Source organism: Stenella coeruleoalba (assembly GCF_951394435.1).
Source record: "Stenella coeruleoalba genome assembly, chromosome: 16".
Taxonomy (NCBI): domain Eukaryota; kingdom Metazoa; phylum Chordata; class Mammalia; order Artiodactyla; family Delphinidae; genus Stenella; species Stenella coeruleoalba.
In genome coordinates, this window is record NC_137162.1 from 80165525 (window position 1) to 80184593 (window position 19069).

General features: G+C 45.5%; 1 protein-coding gene across 6 annotated transcripts in view; it reads left to right on the forward strand.

The window, feature by feature from the left end:
- Positions 1–19069, forward strand: part of PCNX2 (pecanex 2) — a 281732-nt gene that overhangs the window by 232376 nt on the left and 30287 nt on the right. For all 6 annotated transcript variants that reach the window (XM_079900242.1, XM_079900240.1, XM_079900241.1 and 3 more), the window contains one exon: positions 15030–15283. In XM_079900242.1, coding sequence (XP_079756368.1) covers positions 15030–15283 — 254 coding nt within the window. The remainder of the gene's footprint in view (positions 1–15029; positions 15284–19069) is intronic.

Here is a 19069-nt window from a genome sequence, read left to right on the forward strand (position 1 = left end):
CATTTAACCATAATCCGAGTAGGTGGGCACAGAAAGAAGGGAAAGTGAGAACTGATTATCTGTTCAGTCCACGTCTGTTCTCTGTTAGTCACCCAGGTGACCTAGGTGGATGGCTTATTTCTCTAAAAGAGGAGAAACATGAATGAGGAGGAGAGAGCTGCCATTAAGAGCAGTCAGGCAACTTGAATACTGTCTTTAGAAACGAAGAAGAGAAGAACCAGGCATAGGAGCAAAAATAAGGGCATTGCAGGGAATCCTTTATGACATACAAAGCGCCCTCTCACCTGTGCAGGTGACCTCTACCCTCAGAACGGCCATAATCCCAACGCTTCCTCCCCTTTAACTAATGGGGAAATCAGGCTCCCGGAGATGAATTCTCATCCGAGGCTCACAGCTACTTAGTGGTAGAGTTGGGCAAACCCACACGCCTCTCTTAACTTCTCTTTCTACCTGACCATTTCCTGTTTTTACATTCTACCTTTCGGGTATTTGTTTGAAATTTGTGCTATGGTGTTCATTCGGTTTACTAAACACCAAGTAACTGGGGTATAATGCCTTCAGTCACTTGTATAGCCTTGCAAAAGTTCCATATCATTTGCCCAGTTGCACAGAAAACGCCACTTTAGGTCAGGATGTTCAACTGGGCACACACGCGACTTGGCTTCTCAGAGTGTCAGTTCCTTCATCAAAGCCTCGGTGTGATTATAAGTTCTTTCCAGCTCTGACGGCCCATCAGTCCAGGAGATATAAAATGCTTCCACCATATCATGACTGGGGGAAAGTTGAACTTCTCCCTGCTGGAGTTTGTTATAATTTCCTCCCAGGGAAAGGGTGTTGCTGGTAGACAGCCCAGTGCTTGGAACCACGGCTGGTGTCAAGGGGGGACGTTAAGTAGGTGCTGGCTTCCTGCTGGTACAGGGTCACCAAAGGCAAGGTGGACATGCCTAAGCGTTAGTCCACCAGCTGAGGATTAGAGCGGGCATCAGAAGCATTTCCGTGACGACGAAGTGGTGTGGAGGAATTTCAGGCCAAGGGAAGAGGAGGGCTTGTTATGTGGCAGGTGATGGAATCCGAAGGGCTGGGAGGATGGAACCCACGGTGGGGCGTTAAAGAAAAGGCGTGAGCGTGGGAGGAGGATGGGGTAGGGAAGTAGTCCATCCCCAGCATGAAGAGTGCGCTTGAGATCAGTGATCATGACTTTAAAAGAAGACCCGTTAAGATTGCTCGTAATTTTCCCTAAGCCACATCCAGCTTCATGGGTGCAGGTGTGAAGGGCAGAGGTGGAGTTAATCAAGGCTGGGGTTGAGCCAGGTGAATGTCGTGAAGGCAAGGACAAGGGTGTGATAGTGATTTTGATGCCTGGCCATGGAATGTAAGCTGAGAAAGAAGGGCAGGGAGGGTGTGAGAGAGGTGGAAATACCACCTGGGGAGAGGACTTCCTGGATCTGGGGAGGGTACCAGGATGGTTGAAGTTGAAAGGGTGAAGGAAATGGTTGCTGGAGATGACGAGGTTTGGAACAGATACTTAAAGAGGGGAAGCACTTTGGGGTAATCCGGGTCCAGGGTTACGGTCGGGTGGAAGGTGAGATCATCGGAGGGTGGACATCAGGTCAGGATGTCGGAAGGAGCATCTCGGTGGATACTGAAGTCCCAAGAGTGATGGCAGGAGGTACGTTGCAGAGTGACAGCGAGCCAGAGCCAGCATCTCCACGGAAGGACTGGACGTAACCTAGAGGGACTGTACAGGATGTCAGCAAGAGAGGGTGGGGCAGGTCCAGTGTGTCCCCTGAAAGCATCAGCTGGAAGTACTCCTGGGAGGCGTGTTCAAAGCAGTCCGTCCCACTGGGGAGCACTGCAGACCCACTGGGCAACAGGAGGGGCCGTCCTTCCAGCCGAGCACCTAGAAGAGAGGGGAGTACATTCAGAAAAGCTGGGAGATATATCATGAGCCCCAGGGGGGCACAGAGAAAGAATTTCAAGGGTCTGTGGCCTGGGTGCGGAGGAGGTGATGATTACGATGGGGTCAGAAAATGTAACTTCTAGAACAGTGTGGGAATTCGACTGCAGGGCTCCCTGGGCAAATGGCTTGAGCTGCAGTGAAACAATATTTTCTTATGGGACGATGAAGCGGAGTCTGTCATCTGAGGCTGCGTCACGTGCGTGGCACGTTTCGAGGCTGCTGAAATGAAATTTGTTTATGCGTGTAGGTATGCCTGCAGCCTTCAATATCCTTGTTAGTATAGGACTGCTACGTTTTATCACAGTAAGATCTGTTTTCCAAAAATCATCTTAGGGGAGATATTAGGAAATTATGTGTATTTATGTACACAGACATATATATCACATATGTATTTATTGTATTACATATAATAAGTATATATTTAAGAGTCATTTGATAAAGTGGGTTTTTGGAACACTCCAGAAAAATGATATCAGAAATGCATTACGTTGTGTGGACATTTACCTCTTCTATTATTTGTGGAACTACATTTTTCTCTGCTGATTTATTCATTTCTCACTATTTCCTGGCAATGAATGATACTGCATTTGTATATATTTTCTACGTTCCCATGTGATCAAATATTTCCAGTTTTTGTTCATATCCTAGTTCAAACAAGAAAACATAACCAATGCAGATTACTCTGTCCTTTTATTTAAAACAGAGGGGCGGTGGTGAAAACGACGTTTGCTCTTAGGTGTTTGTATGTGTAGATTGTGAATCTTTGCCATCAGGACGAGATGCTGAGCGTGTGGCCACACATGGTGGGCAGTCAGTCAGTGTTTGTTGATAACAAAACAATAAGTAATCACTTGACAACCAAAGCCAGTTTACTTTCAGTGTTCTCGCACACTTTGTACATTCAGTTTTTTATTCCCACAGGCTAGGAAAAATTGACTAAGCCAGGTTCTAACAGGTTGTGGGACCCTCGAAGGCTGGGCCTCCTGCCTTTCTCCCCGTGCACTGACGGGCTCATGGAGGGATGCCAGGTAGAGGTTGGTTGAGGGAGGAAGGAGAGACAGTCCGAAGTTTCTTGAGCACCAGTTATGTGCCAGGTACCATAGTAAGCCCTTTGCGTATATTATCAGAATATTCTTCGTAAGCAGTCTATACAGCAAGTAGGTATTATTATCTCTCTTTTAGACATGACATACTTGGGTGAATGAGGTTTAGTAAGTTGCCCAAGGCCACAGAGTGGCCAGTGGTGGCGGAGGGGTAAACGCCTAGATGTGGCTGACTCCAAAGTCCATGACCTTTGCAGTAAACCCCTCTGCCTTGGAGGGAGGAGGGAGGAGGGAAGGAAGGAAAGAACGAAGGAAGGAAGAAAGGAAAGATAAATAAGGAGACGATGTGGGGAAAAGAGAGCAAGTAACCATTTTTTGGTTGTTGAAATTCAAAATTAAAACTTTTACCTGAATATGCGGCCAAGTGTTAACATGGCATCGCCTCTCTTAGCAGCTCAGTTTCTTGAACTGCCAACTGCCTTAGCAAGCGTGAAAGCTGGACGGCTCCTGCAGAAGGAACGTGGAAAGCAAAGGCATAGTTAGTTATCAGGACGTAACCCCACATTACCACTGGGTCTGGAAAATATCCAAAAAAAATGAGATATATGTTCCTGTCTGTGTGCAATGTTATCAGCCCTTTCATAGTTAGCCTAATACCCCATAATCACCAGCCTGCAGGGACATTTTAAAAATATCTGGGTAACCTAATCTTATCTAAAATTAATCCAACCCAAACGCTTATCCTAACCGGCTAATCCACGTAGAGCCATAGCTCTCACTAATCTTGGAACTAGCTAGAATTCTGTCTTCTCTATGGCAACATCTAGGTCATTAGCAAGTCTTTACTTCTTTTGTCTACCCAGCTTGAGGAAGCTGTTAGGTCCCTAGGTTCCAAACTTCACCCAGGAAATAATAGGTTCTCCACTCAAAATTCCTCAACGCGTATTTTCCTTCATTTCAAATTGTGTGACATGTTAGTAAACGAGACAAAGCGCTGCTTGTCCAGATAGCAAGTCTGGGAAAGGAGAGGGGCTTTCCTGGTGGACATTAACAGAGTCTGCATGGTTTAGCTTTCAACACTCAAAAAACAGAGTTTGTGGGAGAAAAGCCAGATAATACAACTTTGAATTAAATATTAATCAGAAAGGGACCAACTCAGTAAGGTTGAGTGCATTGGTTTCCTCACGGAAATGGACCAGGCGTGGAGGGAAACATGTCATTCACAGGTATCATTATTATGTATATTTCAACTTTTCTTACGCTTCATACCTGCCCAGTGTAAGCCTCCCTGTGCACTGCGTGAGTTTGTTTATTTCATTTTCTCCTGTGGGCCGGTAGAAAAAAGTAAATTCAGGGAACTTTTGCTTGTCATTGGTCAAGGCTCGTGAGACACTGTGTGATAAGGGGAAAATACTGATTTTTAAATTCAAAAGACCAGACCCTTCTACTGGACAAGTTGCTTTTAAGATTCAGTGTCCTTATTTTTAGTAGAAAAAATTACGTCTGCATAACCAGGTTGACGTGTGCAATCAGTGAGATGCTATCAGAGAAGTCACTTTTTAAGTTGGTACGTATCCCGTAAAAAGATGAGGTATTGAAATAAAAATTCTCTGAGAAAAACTGTTAGACCACATTCAAACTCTATCCTGCCAAACAGGTCATGAAAGAAGTTGTATTCCTATGGACAGATCTTAAAGCAAATTGCGGGACCTTGGGAGAGAAAATTGTTATAATAAAAAACCTCTGCTATCCCCACAAGATCAAACATGCTATAAACTATTTTAACATACTTTTCTTCCACCGCACACTGAGTAAATACACTTCTCCTAGGTTCTCAGTGTGACACTTAAAAGACACTCGGGTCGAATGTGGCCGAAGGAATGGAAATTGGGACTGGGGAGAAATTGTCCAGTAAAAGAATAAAAACGAAACTCATCGGTGTCTCGACAGGCCAGCCCTGTTCCTTGTTTTAGTTCTGCTCTGTGGCCATTTCTCCATCTTTAAGGTTAGATTAATTTAAAGGGGGTGATTATCAAATGGATGTTTAGCAACTAGCAAGTAGGAAGTGTAATGGGACAGATTTACATATAAACAGACTATTGTTATAATAAGTATTTCTTTCCAGAAATTAAATCTGGTGATGTCTAGCAGATACAGGGTCATCTCCCAGGGCAGGTCGCTGGGGATAGATGACCTGCATGTTCCTGTAGCCTCATGTTCTAAGATTCCGTCCCAGAGAACTAGCATGGGGTGGAGGAAGGGCTGAGAAAGCCATCTCCATGACATTGAAGCTGCAGGAGAAATTTTGGGGAAAAAATTCCACCGTGACCTTCTAGAAATGTCAATCCTTCAAAAATTTTTAAACAGCTTTCTCTGACACTATTTCATTTGGTCACAAAATGGCCCTTGATCTAAGCAACTAGCAAGAAGTAACGATAGAGTTCCAGCCTGAAGAAAAATGTTCTGGAAGTCCTCGTTATGACATGTATTACATGTATTACGGTATTATAAGGGGCACTAAGAATGCGTCTCCAACAAGCGCTTGCAGGGCTAAGCCCTGTCTCTCACATCTTGTGTTTCCAACGTGCAACGCACGCTGGGCTGTGTGAGGTCCCAGTGTTCAGGGAAGTGGACTATTTTGTACTTAGCAATGACTATAACTGATGGCCTCCTCCTTCTGTGGCCCTGTGGCCTCAGAAGGAAATACGTTTTATTTAATAATAGTCCAACACACATCCCAAAGTGTGTGTCTGTAAATCCCACCCGAAGCTTGAAAAGCATTGGCTTAACCGCATCTATGCCTACTTCTCTTCCACTCCATGAGCAGGGACTGGTTGTACTTGCAGGACAATTTAAACCGCTCTCTGTCAGCCCCTCCTGGTGACCTCATTGCTTGGCATACGGAAAACACCAGCCCGGTACGTTGGGCTGATGAAGGCCGTGGCCATTTGAAAACTCAGCTCAAATAAATCTCTAGTACAGTTGTTTTAAACCATTATTAGTGGATAAAACTAAACGTAACAATGTTGATGATATTTGGGGTTTTCTGTGGAATCCAGTTGCCAGAGTCTTTGGGACAACGTACATCAGCTAAGGAGAAAAACTGTAGGACTGGGAGGCCCAGTCTTTAAAATAGGTTGTGCGTTTGGGCTTTAAGGTGCCTGCTCTTGCTGGAAGGTTGTAAACAAGCTGACATTCTTTGAGCGCAGCCTTGCCGCTTCAGGGGACCATTTTTAATGCATCCCTTTGAAGTCTCTGTCACATAATGGCTCCCCCTCTCCATCATTTTCTCCGACCTCTTGGTAAACAGCCTGGACCCTGGTTTCAGTCCCCAGCGCTTTTCACCTGAAATGGGACTGTGGGTGGCTGATTGCCCTATCTCCAGTCTCTCCTCTTTACTCCCCCAAGGCTGTAGGGGAAGGTTTCTTAAGTGCAACTTTCTTCCTGTTTCCTTGGGATTTCAAAACCCCTGTGGCCTACCTGTCACCTAGAGAATGAAGTTCAAATGTCTCCGTAGGACTCAACTTCCCACTCCAGCCGGACTGCCCTGAGCCTCCCCTCCCCCCTTCAAGGATCCTGGCCCAGGCTTCCCAGCCAGGAGGGCACCTCCCCGACTTTTGTTTGCCAGCCCTCCGTTTCTCACATCGCACAGACGTTCTCCTTTGGCTTCCCAGCTTTCCCAGGAGAAAGTCACCTCTACCTCCAGCTTGGTGGACCACTGAAGCAGGCGTGCCTACGCTAACCAGCGCGCAGAATAGCTACACTCCTGTGCTTGTCAGAGAGGACGTTGAAATTCACTGCCCCTCAATGCACAGTAACTGTCAAAACTAGCTGGAGATTGGACCTTCCCGGCGGTCCAGTGGTTAAGACTCCGTGCTTCCACTGCAGGGGGCACAGGTTCGATCCCTGGTCTGGGAACTAAGATCCCGCGTGCCGCACAGCGCGACCAAAAAATGAAAAAACAACAACAATAAAAAACTAGGTGGAGGGAAAAGGTCCATATCAAGGATTTCCTGAAAGGTGTGAAGTTGTCCCGGTCCTCCTGCATCCCCACCGTCTACCCTCGGGTGACACCAGACCTCTGGAGAACCATGTACCTAAAGCTGAATTATTTTGGCCACACCTATAGAAATTGTTTAATTGTACTTTGGCCATATTAGAGCAGCTCTGGAACATCGTGACTGTACCTGCCATGCAGTGCCGAGAAGGATGGTGGTCTCCGTACTGTACAATGTTCTCTCTTATGAAGGTCCTGGGGATGTCATCTCTCTGGTGTCTTAGCCAGAAATAGCTATGGTCCTTCCAAGCAATTATCTTGTTTTGGTCTTAAGGACACGAGAAACTCAAGTTATCTTTCTACAGTGCTTGCTAGAAAGCCTGAGTGAAATCAGTGGCCCACCTTTAGCAAATATATAGGACATCATAGAATGAAGTGAAGGTCTCTTGACATCCTTCTGGCTTCATTATATTTTTCCTGTCCCCATTGCCACTTAAATTTTATCATTTCCTTATTTATTTATTTTATAAATTTATTTTTTATTTATTTATTACTTTTGGCTGTGTTGGGTCTCCCTTGCTGCACGCGGGCTTTGTCTAGTTGCGGTGATGTGGGGCTACTCTTCGTTGCGGTGCGCGGGCTTCTCATCATGGTGGCTTCTCGTTGCGGAGCACGGGCTCTAGGCGTGTGGGCTTCAGTAGTTGTGGCTCACGGGCTCAGTAGTTGTGGCTCGTGGGCTCTAGAGCGCAGGCTCAGTTGTCGTGGCACACAGGCTTAGTTGCTCCGCGGCATGTGGGATCTTCCTGGACCAGGGCTCAAACCCGTGTCCCCTGCATTGGCAAGTGGATTCTTAACCACTGCTCCAGCAGGGAAGCCTCTGTGTCTGCCTTTTAGAATGGACTTCGTTCCTTTTTGGAATTTAGTAAGAATAAATAAGCCAGGCCTGGCCAGTCACTGGTAAGGATGCCCAGTGGTGCTTAAAGGGGGGCAGTCTTGCCCCTTCGGCAACAGGGAAAGGGAGGAGGAAAGGGTCAGGTATCCAGGAGAGGGTTACCTCGCACAGCCGCAATGGCTGCACTCTGGAAATTGATGCATATCCTGTGTGCAAAGTATCTGGGATCTACTAGACACACTGTCAGTTCAATTTTCACAGCTTTCACGAGGCACGCTCATCTATTAGGATGAAGAGACTCCAAGATACTCTTAAAATTCATTTTAAATATTTATTTATTTATTTGGCTGAGTCAGGTCTTAGTTGCAAGACACGGGATCTTTGTTGTGGCGCACAGGCTCTTCGTTGTGGCATACAGGCTTCTCTCTAGTTGCGGTGCGCGGGCTGAGTTGCCCCCATGACATGTGGGATCTTACTTCCCTGACCAGGGATCGAACCCACGTCCCCCGCATTGGAAGGCAGATTCTTAACCACTGGACCACCAGGGAAGTCCCTCAAAATTCATTTTAAAAATGGTTAATATGTATAACTGATTCACTTTGTTATAAAGCAGAAACTAACACACCATTGTAAAGCAATTATACCCCAATAAAAATGTTAAAAAAAAAATGGTTATTGAATGCCTTCTATGTCCCACTGACTTAGGCCATGAGAACACAGCAACGTGAAAGGTGCCAAGAGTTCGGTTCCATGGAAACTCCAGAGACAGCCATCCGGGAAAGGTCACAGTGTAGGGGCAGCAGACCTCTGGTCTTCCCTTTGGAGGGAATGTGCTCTAAACCCAGGGAGGCTCTCTGAGAAGGATATGGGCCTGATTTGCATGCGAACAGCAAAATTAGCGCCTTTGCAGACATGACTGGGTTTCATTATTTTCATATTCTTTTACAATGTGAAGCCAACTATGAATCTTTTGTTCCTGAGAAAAGACACCAAGACCTACCTGAACTGAATATTTATTAAAAACCTCAGGCAGCTGCAGTGTCTCTACCAAGCCTAGCAGTCCTTCACAGCAAACCCCTTCCTCAGTGGTCCTCCTATCAGTGTAGAAATGAGCCCCTGCTTCTCACAAAGGACGGTGCTAACTTATTTCCTTCAGATGGTAGAAATCCAAATTCTGCGTCATCTCATGTACTCATAAACACACACACACTCCTTCCAGTTTGATGTAAAACAAACAATGCTGGCATCAGCCCAATACGATAAAATGATTGACCTGGCTGGAGAAAAAGGAAGGAGGAAAAAAAAACCCTCGAGGCATGTCATTTAAACAGTTTTGCTAATCTATTTGAGGTGAAGGTCCCCCTTTATGCTTCTCCTTTGTGAGATCTATTACTTCTTTCACTGGAAGAGCGTTTCTTCCCAAATCATATTATTAACTAGCCGTAAACCAGTGTTGTTTATTGTGCCATTGGGGTGGGATGAGACCTCCCTCCCCCCACCCCTGGAGTCTAACGCCCGGGGGTCCCAGTAGGTGGCTCAGTTAGGACGCAGTGGTAGTTCGTTACTCACTCTGGGTGCCCCACAGTTCGCGATCTGAATTACTCACTGCTTGTGTTTCACCTGTGTATTTCTGCACATCTTTCCCAGAGGGAATAAGAGTTTTGTATTACAGAATGAGCAAAGAGATCCCTGAAATGTATAAAAAAGAGTGCTTTCAGCTAAGATCCAAAGCAATGAGGTCTTGGAGAAAGACGAATGGAATCCTAAGACCTGGGATCAGTTCTTCACTATTTCACTTTATGTTACAACAACCTGCTTGCTCTCCCCTTCCTGATCTTGACTCCTAGTTCATAGACTGTTATCCTAAGAGTTCTGCGTGTACATTTTTATCTGAAAGTTTCAGTTTCTCATCTCTGATGTATTACGATCATCTCACGTATGGGTTCTATAGAGAGGCTTAGTTTAAGCATTGCTTTTCTTTATCTTCCTCCTGTAATGTAACAAGAGTCTGTTGCATCTGCTATGTATTTTCTCAATAGGGTGTCTGTTGCCTGTAATATAGTGATCTGGATAAGAATTCTTTCATTTGTTCATCCAGCTAGTCCTTCGATCATTCCGCCAACCACCTTGTTATCACCTACTAAATACCAGGCATGGTGAATAATGAGATGGGGTCCCAGGAAAAATGAACGGTGTGGAAGTGGGTGTAGGGACAGGTTTCATGTTTGCATTAAGTTTCAAAAGACACGTAAAAGGATTCAGAGACTTGCTTTTTTGGCCAAGACCGAGTAGCCAGTATTGGAATATCCTTCCTGCCACAAACAATGATAAAGCTAGAAAAAACATATTAATCAACTGTTTTCAGATATTGGACAATAGACAGTGCAAGGCTCTGATCATTGAAAGAGGGGAAGCATACAAAGTGAGCTCCCACAATTGTCCCTGCTTTCTTCCCAGAGGCGCTTTCTTATCTGTAGCAGCAGGGAGGTAGAACCCAAAGAGAACGCAGTGGTCTTGTTTAGCTAGGGAGGTAGAATCAGAATCTGGGGGTCAGAGTACTAGGCAGGAGTGAATTTCACAGATGAGGAGCTACAGAAATCAGTATAGGGATCCCCTTTCGTGATTGAATGAATATTAACCTGCTTTGTATAGCAAGAGCCTGTATCATCAAGACCTGACAGAGAACAGTAACTGGTGAGGTGAGCTAAATAGAGAGGACAGAGGCCATACCGTGCTGAGAGATGTAGAAACTCCAATTAGCCAGTGGAGAGACCTGGCTGAACATCCCAGGAATTCACCTGAGGTCCAGAAAGACCAAGCTTTTGGAGTAAAGATATCCTCACCCTAGAATAAGGGCTACTGTAGACATTTCCAAACCAAGATTAAAAGCAAGTTTCAAAAGGATCAAGCTAACAAGCTGACGTGCAAATAAATTGACTCCTTAACAGAACATAACTCTCTCTAAAGGAAGAAAAAAAACAGTCCCGACTGTCAATACGATAACATCAACAATACCCAGCATGTAATAAAAGTGTGTAAATATGTAAATAAGCAGAAAAAAAGTGACCCGTAACCAGCAAAACAAAACAAAATAGAAACACACCCAAAGATGTTGGAGTGAACAGAAAAGAAGTTTCAAACAGATAGTACTATGTTTAGGAATTCAAAGGAAAATTATCATAATGAATGAATTAATTGAGACTATCAATTGACAGGAAAAAAAGTGAAATTCTGGGAATGAATAAAACACAGTGTCTGAAATGAAAAACTTAGAGGATAGGCTTAACAGGAAAAAAAAGGATCAATGAACTTGAAGACAAGGCAATAGAAACCATTCAAACTGATGTGCAAATAATGAAAAGATTAAAGAAAATAGAGATTCAGTGATGTGTGAGACAGTATCAAGCATCCTGACCTATGTATAAGTGGAATCCCAAAAGGAGAAACAATAAATAGGGGCAGAAAAAATTGAAGAACTAGTATTCAAACATTTAAAAAATTTGATGAAAAATATCAATTCATAAATCCCAGGAGCTCAGCACACCCCAAGCAGGATAAACACAAAGAAAACCAAACCTAAGTGCACGATCATCAAATTGCTGAAAATTAAAGAATAATTATAAGAGCATCTGAGATATCTTATTGTCATTTTATTAGGACCGTGAGAAAAATTTAAAAACACATAATATACTGGGAAACAACTATGTGAGTTAATCACTAACATCTCATTAAAAAATAATGCAAGCCAGAAAATAACGCAATGGTATTTTTTAAGTGCTGGAAGGAAAATAAAACTGTCAACCCAGAATTCTACATCTAGGAAAATGAAGGCAAAATTTAAGTTTTTACAGATAAAGAAAAGTTGATATAATCACCAGATAGCCTGCGCTGCAAGAAATATTGAAGGAAACTCTTTCGGCTGAAAGAAAATGATAGCAGATGGAAAACTGATTCTACATAAAAGAATGAAGATTGCCAGAAATGGTAAATATGTAAGCAAAGATTTTTTATCTTTGTAAGCCTTTACGGAATTGATTGTTTAAAGCCAAATAATAACAAACTATTGTGGGGTTTAAATGTTAATATACATTAAAGTAAAATGCTTGAATAACACAAAGGACATGAAGGATTAAATATACCATTGTAATAGTCCTACGTTACAGGAAGAGTAGTACGAATTTTACCCATGTGATAGGGTAAAAATGCACATTATAATTCCTAGAGAAACTGCGAAAAATAAAACAGAGTTATAGCTAACTGATTTAAAAGCTGATACACAGTAAATCACTAAACGTTATTCAGCACGCTCCCCCCACGCCCAAATATCGGAAGGAATGCAAAGGAAAAAAATGGACGAATTAAAGAAACTGCAAGATGGTTGATTTATACCCAGTCATATAAATAAGCACGTTCATGTAAATGGACTAATCACTGTAATTAAAATGTGGAGACTTATCAAACTGATAAAAAAGCAAATCCTAACTACGTGTAGTTTACAGAGATATGTTTTAAATACAAAGACATGGATAGACTCAAAGTAGAACGATAGAAAGTTTTTTTTTAAGATTTATTATTTTTTAATTCAATTTTATTTATTTTTGGCTGCGTCGGCTCTTAGTTGCAGCACGCGGGATCTTTTGTTGGGGCACGCGGGCTCTTCATTGCGGAGTGCAGGCTTCTCTCGAGTTGTGGCATGCAGGTTTTCTCTCTCTAGTTGTGGCGCGCAGGCTCCAGGGCACGTGGGCTCTAGTTGAGGTGCTCAAGGTCAGTAGTTGTGGCGCGTAGGCTTAGTTGCCCTGCGGCATGTGGGATCTCAGTTCCCCAGCCAGGGATCGAACCCGCATCCCTTGCATTGCAAGGTGAATTCTCTACCATTGGACCACGAGGGAAGTCCCAAAAGGACAGAAAGTTTTATCCCTTACAAACAGTAATTATGAGAAAACTAGAATAGCTGTATTAATATCAGATTCAAGACGAGGTATATTACCAAAATACAGATATTTCATCATGACTGAAGAGTCAATTCATCAAGAAGACAAAACAGTCCTAAATATGCATACACCTAATAACAGAGCTGTAAGGAATAAAAACTGAGTAGGTGAGTTACAAAACAATTTACCTGAATGAAAGTTTTAAACACAATATAAAAAAATTGATGGAGTACAACTAAAGCAATTCATAGAGAAAAACTTACTTTTTTTTGTGCTTCCTTTTTCCTTCTGTTAATAACTAAGGGCTCAATTATCTTGATAAAGATACAAACCACCACCACCACAGCCAATAACAACTACCCCAGTTGATTGGCTGTCCTTCCTATCTTCTCTCTTATTTCTTTTCTTCTCTTCACCATGACTTTGGTTTAAGTGGTCTGTACTTATGGTTATTAGCACCTGTTACCACTGTCCTGTCACCACTAATTCGTTCCTTATCCTCTTATCCTCCTAGGGCAGCCCGTCTCACTGTGGAACTCATAGTTGTTAAAATGACCTTTGTTATAGTAAACGCTATACCCTGAAGCTTTTTCCCATTGGTCATAATGATGCCCTCTGGGACTGCAGAGAAGATCAAGTTCACATTTCCACCACAGCCCTTCAGATAGTCATTGAAGACGACCATTGTCTCCCTCGAAGTCTTCTTTTATGCAAAGTCAAAGTCCCTGGATCTTCTAGTCATTCTTCAGTAACATAATTTGAGTTATTTTACAACCCTGTAGCTTTCTTGACATGTAACTAACAATCTGTATGATCTTGTTCAAATCAGTATTATTATTATTTTTTAATGGAGAAAGTGTAACTTGCCCAAATCATCTAGTTTTATTTCGTTTTATCAGTAACCCTTTATGTGTAGCATCCAAAGGAATAACACGAGGTCTCTTCTGACTCTTGCTGTCCCTTTGTTTTGGTCGCATCAAGATCACATTCAGTTTTCAAGTGTTATCCTAGTTCGGGTTCATATGTTCAAAGAAATTACCAAAGTATTTGTTAAGTATGCTACTATATATTAATGAACTGTGTGCCTGGTTTTTTGAACCAAGATGGAGGACATTCCGTTTATTTCTACTAATTTTCTTTCTTTTTTTTTTTTTTTTTTTTTTTTTTTTGCGGTACGTGGGCCTCTCACTGCTGTGGCCTCTCCCATTGCGGAGCACAGGCTCCGGACGCGCAGGCTCAGCGGCCATGGCTCACGGGCCCAGCCGCTCCGCGGCATGTGGGATCTTCCCGGACCGGGGCACGAACCCGTGTCCCCTGCATCGGCAGGCGGACTCTTCTACCACTGCGCCACCAGGGAAGCCCTCTACTAATTTTCGATGTATTAGTTTCAGTCTGCCAAAGCCGTTTGGCGAGACGTCCTTAGATTGTAACTCTGCATTCCAGGAGGCACCAGTAATCTCACGTCATTAGCATACTGTATATGTTTCCCCTCAAATCATTAACAAAAATATGCAAAGATCAGCAAAGATCATTGACACCCGTTATCCTATGTTTTTAGAACTAGCTCCTTTGGAAATGTGTTCGGCTCACCCAGTGCTCACAGACGTGGGAGATGAGGTGGTGCGCTTTGGCTGTGAAGCTCTTCCAGGACACCCCTCCTGGTAACACTTCAGCATGCACCTAGCTGCTCTCGGACCTTTCCACCTGCCACTTTCGTTAGCCTCCTATCTGCTTAGCCATGACCTGCAGGTTTCTGGAAAGGGGAACTCAAGGATATAACCATCCTGCATTTTGGCCATTCTCGTCCACGACCACCATGAGAATGTGTCTCTTCTAAGGAGATGAGAATCAGAAGGGATATGGATGAATAAAAGAATGAATGATTATGGGACTTCCCTGGCGGTCCAGTGGTTAAGACTCTGTGCTTCCAGTGCAGGGGGGCGTGGGTTGGAGCCCTGGTCCAGGAACTAAGATCCCACATGCCGCGTGGCCAAAACAAAGAAAAGCAAAAGAAAAAAGCATTAATGATTGTAAGATCGGTGACTTATTTGGGGGTACTTGTTTGAACTAAGAACTACACAAATCTCCTGATTTCTAAACTCTCCTCAGCATCTTTCCCTCAATAAGGGCAAGGGGAAAATCCATTCGAAACGAAGATTACCCTACGACCTCTTTACAACTGCCATCGTGTTTGTTACTCTGCCAGGAACCTACTGCCAGCAGAGGGAGGTGGAAGCCATCACAGAGGGCGATGAGGATGACAGAGGTTGCTGCTGCTGCAAACCAGGTCACCTGCTCCACCTGTTGTCCTGCAATGCCGCCTTTAACCTCCGCTGGCTCACCTGGGAGATCACGCGAGCGCAGTACATCCTGGAGGGCTACAGCATCATGGACAACAACGCGGCCACCATGCTGCAGGTTTTTGACCTCCGAAGGATCCTCATCCGATACTACATCAAGGTATTGCTCCGGGTCCCAGACCCTTGTCTGAGTAATGATGCTGGGCTGGCTCCAGAGGCTCCTGGAAAGCTTTGGAAAGAGCTTAGGAAGCTTCTCCACAGCTTGTGCCTCAGAGGCTTAGCTAGGTTTCGGGGCCACCGGTTTCGTGAAAAAGCCTCGAGGGCTTTGGGTTGGCCTGACGTGCATGCCCCAAGTCCTATCCTAAGCCTGGGCATGAAGAGGTAGTCTGTTTTCTTGCCTGGACCTTCTTCTCCACTTTTAACATCACATGAGTTGCTTGACAAATGGAAACATCCTGGAAATATGACCAGACCTCAATGTTTACGAGTTATAAGGATCAGTTTAGAGGCTCTGCAAATTTTTACCTTTTAGAACCAGAGTTAATTTTTTAAGCTCATGATACAAATGCAAAAATAGAGTTAAATGATCCAGTCAGGATTCGCTATGACAGCCTTTTCTTACTTACTCGTACGGGGACTAGTACATTTTTCAGTTGCTCGGTACCTACATCTGCTCAACCTGTATTCAGCCTGAGAACATGTGCTGGTTTTGAATAAGTCTCCTAGAGGAGACTTACGTGAGACTTGACCAAGGATGCAGCGTGATAATAGGGGCGAAAGTGTTTTCTGAGGGGGACGGGACGGGCGAGGGTGTCTGTGATGGTTCCTATTCTGAGGGACTACTTTGCATGGTGAAAGCCCTGGGTGGTCCTCAGAGGGGTCCACATTTTAATGCCGTTCCCAAGGAAGAAGCTCATCCACCTGACACCCCAAACTCTCTGCCAGCTGAGGCTGAGACAAGTGGTCCAGCAGAAACAAGGAAAGAACAAAATGGAAAGGTAACATGGGCGCCTGAAGTTTCAGGAATTTCCATCAGCTAAAAAGGAGGACGTTTAGAAATTGGAAATAACTCCCGGGGGGAGCCCCAGTGTCTGCAGCAATAGCTGCGAAATTGTTCAGGAAGTAGAATTCAGACGATGAAAATCAGAAGGTTAAAGAACTCCTAATGACTACACCCCAAGGTCATTGCAACAAGAGATGTTGGTGCGACAGAGATGTTCTGGGGCAGAATATTTAAAACAGCTCGAGCAGTTCGTGCTCACCACCTTCGTGTGTGCTAGAGGGATGCAAAACTTTACATCCAGACCTCACACAAAATGATGAATGTTTGCCCAACCTCACACAAATTGGGGAAGATTTGGGAAGTGAATCAGGAAGTTGTGATCTTTTGCTGTGCGACTCCATGTTTGTTCCTTTGACCGTTATATCTGAGACCCAAGAAGTTTTTCATAGAGTCAGCTCTTGGGAAGTTGGGTCTGTCAGCTGGTATTGACTTGGCAGTGGGCCGTGAAATGCCAGTGGCACACGCACGCAGGAAGTGTGTTCCTCTCACACGTAAAAGAAGCTCTTCTCCAAGTCTTCAGGGATCAAGGTCCCTTCCAGCTCCCAGCTCCACCATTTTTAGTGTCTCCCCCATCTTAAGGCTTAAATGGATGGAGAGAGGGACACAGAAAGTGAAGGCCAAGGGCATGCACAAGCTATTCCTTAAGAAGTTTCCTGAGGGACTTCCCTAGTGGTCCAGTGGTTAAGAGTCCGCACTCCCAATGCAGGGGGCCCCGGTTCGATCCCTGGTCAGGGAACTAGATCCCGCATGCGTGCCACAACTAAGAGCCCGCACGCAGCAATGAAAATCCTGCATGCCGCAACTAAGACCCGGCGCAGCCTAAATAAATAAATAAATAATAGATTTTTTCTTTTTTCTTAAAGAAAAGGAGGTTCCTGAAAGGTACCACAGTACGCTGTAGCTGTGTCCCATTGGCCAAAGAGATTGTCATATGCCAGCTTCGAGGGGGATCTAGAAAGGGTATTCTGGGCAGCCATGAACCCAGACAGAAACTGTGTGTCATGGAAAAAGGGGAAAACAGATGTTAAATGGCAACCAGCTCTCTCTGGTGCCTCCCTCCCAAAGGAGAGGGTCCCTTGAGGACCCGCTTTAGTTCTAGGGGGCAACAGGATGGGGTCATTGCAGGGGGGCTAGATCCAGGGGCCGACAGCAGCCGTGCCAGGGCTGGGAGCTTACTCCGAGGTGGCAGCTGGGGACAGCAGTCTAGATGGGCCAGATGGATGAGCCCCGGAGCCACGTGTCTCCTTGGTGCCCCAAGAACAGGGCAGAACAGAAGGGGCAAGTCAAGATGGCGGAGGAGAAGGACCTTGAGCTCAGCTCCTCTCGTGAAAACACCGAAAACACAAGCAAGTGCTGAACCGCTATCGATAAAAGAGACTGAAGGACAGGACAAGGCTGTGCGTGCCGCCAGAGCCCTCTGGCTATCTCTGTCGGGCTTTCCACCCCCCACCCTTTCCTACGCATGCGTGGCTGCATCCCAGCCCCCTCTTCCTGCGCTGCTCTTTCAACCTGAGCTCCCAGGGCAGCTCCCCCTCACATTCTCCATGGGGTCCGGGCTGCCATGTGCCTCCCTGTCCTCTGAAACCTTTTCTCTTTCCCTTCTGGCAACTCGCTGCTCCCTCTGTGGGTCCCCAGACCTGAGTGTGATGACTTACCTGTGGAGGTGCCCATAGTTTTTAGATGAACGAAGGTTCCAGGTAACGCAGAATCTGAGCCATCCAGTCTGGACGGACGAGATCCCGGTTAGGCAAGAGTCTGCAGGATCTGCTCCAGACGTTAGTGGTGAGGATGGAGTTCAAGACTGAGCCACGTCCCTGTGAAGCTGGAGCTCCCCGTAGACGGCTTTTCCATGGGCCAGACGTGTGGACAGACAGGCCTCACACGATGGGGCCAGCAGGTCGCCGAGTGGGTGAGAGGGGAGAACGAAGAGCTGAGGTGCCCCCTCTGGGTCCACCTGCTTGGCTTTTCCGGAAGCCTGGGGGTGCTCCATGCCAGGACCTGCCTTTTGATGTCTCTCACCCTCTCTTCACAGTCCTCCTCTCCTAATGTTACAGGGAAGAGCTAAATCTGACTCCACGTTGGATCTGTTTCTGTTACTTTAACCTTTGCTTTCCGCTGCTTTGGTTCACTGAAAGGATCCTGTCTGTACACAATGGCCCGCCTCAGGGAACCCTGCCCCTCTGCCTGAAGGTTAAACCAAAGTGCCTTTGTTCAGGGCAACCTCCGGCCCCTGTCCACCTGTGCATGGCTGCAAGAAAGAAGAAATTAACGCACCCCCTGCCCGAGGCTGGCCATTCCAGGGGATATTGGCAAAACTTACGGCCTTTTTACTTTACTTCCTCACCCCTCCCCCTCTCTGTGCTCTAAAAGAAACTGGCATCCAGACCCCGATAAGATGGTTCTTTCGAGACTTTAGTCTGCCGTCTTCTCAGTCTGTCAGCTTTCCGAATAACGTCGTCTTCCCTGCCTCAGCACCCTGTCTCCCGATTCATTGGCCTGTCGTGCAGCGAGCAGAGCGAGCTTGGACTCGGTAATGCTAACTCCTGGCAACGTGCCTCCTGATTCCCTATACGTTTTCTAAAATGACAGTTTGCAATCTGATAAACAAACCCAGGATAACGTGTGAGTGGTGGAGGGCTGAGGGAGGCCCCCAGAATCCGCCGGGAGACGGTGGGCTTGTGGGAAGACTGTCCATTGACCTTGTTTTCTATGAGCGGGCAGTGATGCCGACGTGAGAGCTTGGTGGGGGGGGGGGGGCGGGCGGGCAGGAGAGGCACACAGGGCGATGGTTTGTCACCCATCAGGTGATTCCCAGGAGCCAGGGGACAGACCTGTGGCATCAGGATCCCCCAGCCAGCCAGATCATTACAGATTGCCACGTCC